The sequence below is a fragment of the Myotis brandtii genome, unplaced genomic scaffold (genome assembly GCF_000412655.1).
Source record: "Myotis brandtii unplaced genomic scaffold, ASM41265v1 scaffold81, whole genome shotgun sequence".
Taxonomy (NCBI): Eukaryota; Metazoa; Chordata; class Mammalia; order Chiroptera; family Vespertilionidae; genus Myotis; species Myotis brandtii.
Genome location: NW_005371273.1, coordinates 51,827 through 57,826, shown reverse-complemented (window position 1 = coordinate 57,826; position 6,000 = coordinate 51,827). Strand labels below are relative to the sequence as shown.

The 6,000-nt window shown below is 35.5% G+C and overlaps 1 protein-coding gene across 2 annotated transcripts in view; it reads left to right on the top strand.

Moving 5' to 3' along the window:
- Positions 1-6,000, top strand: part of KLHL4 (kelch-like family member 4) — an 89,566-nt gene that overhangs the window by 69,247 nt on the left and 14,319 nt on the right. For both annotated transcript variants that reach the window (XM_005884037.2, XM_014531552.1), the window contains exon 7: positions 4,611-4,835. In XM_005884037.2, coding sequence (XP_005884099.1) covers positions 4,611-4,835 — 225 coding nt within the window. The remainder of the gene's footprint in view (positions 1-4,610; positions 4,836-6,000) is intronic.

Sequence of the window (6,000 nt, the reverse complement as noted above, 5' to 3'; positions counted from 1 at the left end):
TTCTATAATCGAAACAATGTATAACTTCAGCTCTGAGATCCCGGCAGGCTGAAAGCTGGTTTCTAGGGTTTTGTTTAGCTTCTTATTTGCAACATAGTACATAGTTGCTTAGAGTTGCAACTCAGAGGCCGGCAAGTCAGGTGGGGAACGTTGGAGTCTGCAGTCACTGGAGCAGGCAAGCCTCATGTTCGCTTCCAGCTGCCTGGCTGCCGGCCGCCATCTTGGCTGACAGTTAATTTGCATAAGGATATGCTGATTAGCCAATGGGAAGGGTAGCGGTCGTATGCTAATTACCATGTTTCTCTTTTATTAGTGTAGATAATAATATTCCTATAATCCTTTGTGTTAATACCATGAAAATTGTGTGAATGAACAACAAAGACCCATTTAAAATAATTTTTTATTCCTGTTTCTTTAGTCATTTCTACTTTAAATCAGTATACAGAAACACACACACAAAACTGAATAAAAGGACATAAATTAATATACTGAATGGTCATAGGTAGTTAAAATTATAATGTATGTGTAGACCATCAATAATAGACTCTAAGTTAATTTTTTAACATAAAACTTTATTCTGAAATATCATGTACCAGGAAATAAGAGAAAAATAAAATTTATATTAAATTTGGCAAGTATGCCATGTTACACACACACACACACACACACACACATATATATATATATGTGTGTGTGTGTGTGTGTGTATGAATAAGTTAAATGTTAATTACCATAACTTCATTGATATGGAAGCACAATTACTAATTACCATGCCTGCCACTTTCTTTTACTGTAACGTCCTCACTCTAAATCTCCCACTAGTCATTTTTTTAAGAATCTCCCACTAGTCATTTTTTTAAGTCTAAAGTATTCTTTTTTAAAATATATTTTTATTGATTTCAGGGAGGAAAGGAGAGGGAGAGAGAGATAGAAACATCAATGATGAGAGAGAATCATTGATCGGCTGCCTCCTGCATGCCCCACACCAGGGATCAAGCCCTCAACCTGGGCATGTGCCCTGACTGGGAATTGAACCATGACCTTCTGGTTCATAGGCTGAAGCTCAACCACTGAGCCACTACGACTGGGCTAAAGTATTCTTCAAAGCATTGTTCAAAATGCAACTTCCCTGAAGTCCTTGGATTTCTCCACCTATATGTAAAACTTCCCTTCTCTTAATTCTCTCAGTAGATGACAGGCATTCTACTGTGTATTAACTGATATAAGCAGGTCTCCTCTCCTGCAAGGCTGCAAGCACCTCCAGAAGATGCGTGCATCTTGTTTATTTTTTTAATTTACCTTTATTGTTGAAAGAATTATAGAAGTCCCCTTTGATTTTTTTTTCCAATTGAACTCTTCCACCCAGCAACCATCCCTTCCAAGCCTTCACCACACTATTGTCTGTATCCATGGGCTATGCTATATGCATATAAGTTCCCTGTTTAATCTGTCTTTACCCACCCACCCTCATCTTCCCTCTGAAATTCTTCAGTGTATTCCATGCTTCGATGTCTATGGATCTATTTTGTTCATCAGTTTATTTTGTTCATTAGATTCCACATATGAGTGAGATCATGTGATACTTGTCTTTCTCTGACTGGCTTATTTCACTTAGCATAATACTTTCCAGGTCCATCCATGCTGTTGCCAATGGTAAGAGTTCCTTCTTTTTTACAGCTGTGTAATATTCCATTGTGTAGATGTACCACAGATTTGTATCCACTCATCTGCTGATGGGCACTTGCACTGTTTCTAAATCTTAGCTATTGTAAATTTTGTTGCTATGAACATAGGGCTGCATTTGTACTTTTTAATTGTAGTTTCTGGTTTCTTTGGATATATTATTAGAAGTGGGATCACTCAGTCAAATGGAAATTCCATTTTTAACTTTTTGAGGAAACTCCATACTGTATTCCACAGTGACTGCACTAGCCTGCATTCCCACCAGCAGTGCAAGAGAATTCCTTTTTCTCTACATCTTTGCCAGCACTTGTCATTTGTTGATTTGTTGATGATAACCATTCTGACAAGTGTGAGGTGATACATCATTGTCCTTTTAATTATTTGCATCTCTCTGATTAGTGACCTTGATAATTTTTTCATATGTCTATTGTGTATCTGTATGTCCTCTTTGGAGAAGTGTCTATTTAGGTCCTTCACATATTTTTAAATTGGATTGTCTTCCTGGTGTTGAGTTGTGTAAGTTCTTTATATATTTTGGAAATTAACCCCTTATCAGATGTAGCATTGGTGAATATGTTCTTCCATATAGTGCGTTCTCTTTTCGTTTTGTTGATGGTTTCTTTGCTGGTCAGAAGCTTTTTAGCTTTATGTACTCCCAATTGTTTATCTTTTCCTGAGTTTTCCTTGCCCTCTGAGATATTTCAGCAAATATATTGCTGCCAGAGATGTCTAAGATTTTGCTGTCATGTTTTCTTCTAGAATTTTTGTGGCTTCACAACTTACATTTAAATCTTTTATCCATTTTCATTTTATTCTTGTGTATGGTGTTGGTTGGTGATCTAGTTTCTTTTTCTTTTTTTTCTTTTTTTTCCATGTATGTGTCCGATTTTCCCTGCACCACATATTGAAGACACTGCCTTTACTCCAGTGTACGCTATTTCCTCCTTTGTCAAATATTTATTTATTTATTTATTTTTCACTGGGAGGAGAGGGGGAGGAGAGGGGGAGGAGAGGGGGAGGAGACTGTCAAATATTTATTGACTGTAAAGATGTGGGTTGATTTCTGGGTTCTCTGTTGTTTCACTGTTTATATAATTGTTCTTATGTCAGAACTCGGCTATTTTCATTACAATGGCTTGCAGTATAGTTTGATATTTGGTATTGTAATACTTCCAACTTTGTTCTTCTCTCTCAAGATTGCAAAGGCTATTTGGGTCTATTTTGGTTCCATATAAATTTTTGGAATGTTTTTCTATGTCTTTGAAATATGTCCTTGGTATTTTAATAGGAGTTACATTGAACCTATGGATTGCTTTGGGTAGTATGGACATTTTGAGGTTAATTCTTTTTTAAAAAATTTCTTTTTTAAAATATTTATTGTTGAAAGTATTACATAGGTCCTCCTTTTCCCCCCACTAACCTCTTCCAGTCCACTTCCATTTTCCCCTGCCCAGGCCCTTACCACCCCAATTTCTGTGTTCATGGATTATGCATATACACATACAAGTTAATTGGTTGATCTCTTCCCATCCACTCTCTCCTGACTTCCCTCTGAGGTTCAACAGTCTGTTCATGCTTTTATGACTCTGGGAATGATGTTAATTCTTCTACTTTGTGAACGTGGATATCCTTCCACTTATTTGTATATTTTTTAATTTTTTTCATTGTGAATAATGCATGTCTATATATTTTATTATTATCTGTTGTTGTTGACAGTATTATAGATATCCCCCAATTTCCTTGCCCACTTTAATCCGCCTCCTCCCAGCCCCTGTTCTACCCCAGGCTTTAAGATGCTATTGTCTATGTCCATTGGTTAGTCATATCTGTATATAAGTTCTTTGGTTAAGCTCTTCCCATCTGCCTCCCTCCCCTCTGAGATATGTCAGTCTGTTCCATACATCCATGCCTCTGGACCTATTTTGTTTGTTAATTTATTATTTCATTAGATTCCATTTTAAGTGAGATCATGTGATATTCATATTTCTCTGACTGATATTCCTGAATTTATTTCTTCAATATCAAATAATTTTCCCAGTACAGGTCTTTTACCTCCTTGGATAAATTTATTCCCAGGTACCCTATTATTGCAATAGTAAATGGGGTTGATTTTTTAGTTTATCTTTCTGATAGTTCATTATCGGTGTATAAAAATGCCATTAATATCTGGATGTTGATTTTGTATCCTGCATCTTTGTGGAATTCATTTATTAGATCTAGTAGTTTTCTATATACAATATCATGTCATGTGCAAATAATGTCAGTTTTACTTCCTCCTTTCTGATTTGTATGCCTTTTATTTCTTCTTCTTGCCTGACCACTAAGACTAGAACTTCCAGTACTATGTTGAATAAGAGTTGTGAGAGCAGACATCCCTGTCTTGTTCCTGATCTTAGGGGAAACACTTTTAGTTTTTGCCCATTGAATATGATGTTGGCTGTTTTTCACATGTGGCCTTTATTATGTTGAGGTATGATCCTTTTATTCCCACTTTGCTGAGAGTTTTTATCATAAATTGGTGCTGGATTTTATTGAATGATTTTTCTGCATCTATTGATATGGTCATGTGATTTTTATCTTTCATTTTATTTATATAATATATCACATTTATTAATTTGCAAATATTGTACCAAATTTGATCCCCAGAATAAATTCTACTTGATCATGGTATTTGATTCTTTTTAATTTATTGCTGGATTTGATTTGCTAATATTTTGTTGAGGGTTTTAGCATCTATATCCAGCAGGGATATTGGCGTATAATTCTCTTTCTTTGTAGTGTCTTTATCTTGTTTTGGTATTAGGATAATTTTGGCCTTATAAAAAGAGCTTGGAAGGCTTCCCTCTTCTTGAATTTTTTGGAGTAATTTGAAGAGGATATGTGTTTATATAATTGGTTTTTACCATTGTTCAATATCCCTCTAACAGGTACCACTACAATAGAAAAATATGACCTCAGGACCAATACCTGGTTACATATTGGCACCATGAATGGCCGTAGGCTTCAGTTTGGAGTTTCAGTTATTGATAATAAGCTCTATATCGTGGGAGGAAGAGATGGTTTAAAGACTTTGAATACTGTGGAATGTTTTAATCCAGTTGGCAAAATCTGGAGTGTGATGCCTCCCATGTCAACACATAGGCACGGCTTAGGTAAGAATTTAATGTTATATTATTTATAAAGAATGTATAGTTCACAGAACTATTTAAAAATTAAATTCAGCTGCACATTATTGGGATGTAACAAATCCCGTAGTCAAAATGTCTCCAAAATCCTGAAAAGCTTAAGCAAATAGTCAAAGCCTTTAAAACTTTTTTTCTTGTTTCAGATGTCATACTTGTTACAATGGATAAAAACTTTGAGAAGGATTACATTATTGAGGAACACAAAACTACAATAGTTTTGTTCCAAACTCAATTTAGAGGAAAGAGCACTTGATAATGGAGAGACGTGTTTCTAGTTAGATGAATCATGTTTCTTTCTATAATAGGCAAATCTATATTTCAGCAAAAAGCCTATGATGCAGATCCAAGGCAGGGAAAAACCACTTCAGTTGAGAGCAGCTCTAAGTTATATGTAATCCAGAGTTTATAAAAAAGTTTAGGAAAGATGCAGTGGAGACATCTAGAACAGTGGAGAACTTTGATTCTCCTAAATATCTGTTAGGGTACATCTTTGTTCTTACTAGTCTTCATACATTTTCAATATCATAGTCTTTTGGAAAAAAAATAAACATAATAATTTCCTTGTTACTTTTTTTTATTGATTAAGGTATTACATATGTGCTTCTATCCCCCCAGTGACCCCCCCTCACACTCATGCCCTCACCCCCTGGTGTCCATGTCCATTGGTTATGCTTATATGCATGCATACAAGTCCTTTGGTTGATCTCTCCCCCTTACCCCCACCCTCCCCTACCTTCCAGAACTAGTTTTACACAGCTAAAAAGTGGCAGACCCAGGTCTGGTGTCATTTGCCCTCAAATTATCTGATAAATAGTCTATTTCAAATGTATGATTATATTAATTATATTCAGCTCAGTTGTGTCAGTGATTCAAAGACATTGCTTAGAAAATATATCTTACAGAGAAATCAGAGCAAGTTTTAAAATATATTGATGTTACTAAAGAGATAGGATAGGTGATGAGGATATATCTGAGAGCTCATTGAGATGGTAAAGAAGGTGGGGGCAGGAGGGACTCATGTATTCCCAGAGCAGTTGAGAAGCAGTTAGAAAGGGGGTATTTATAGTATCTAATATAACACATTTCTAAATACTCCTCAAAAACCCTGTCTATTTAGTTATCTGATGAGAAC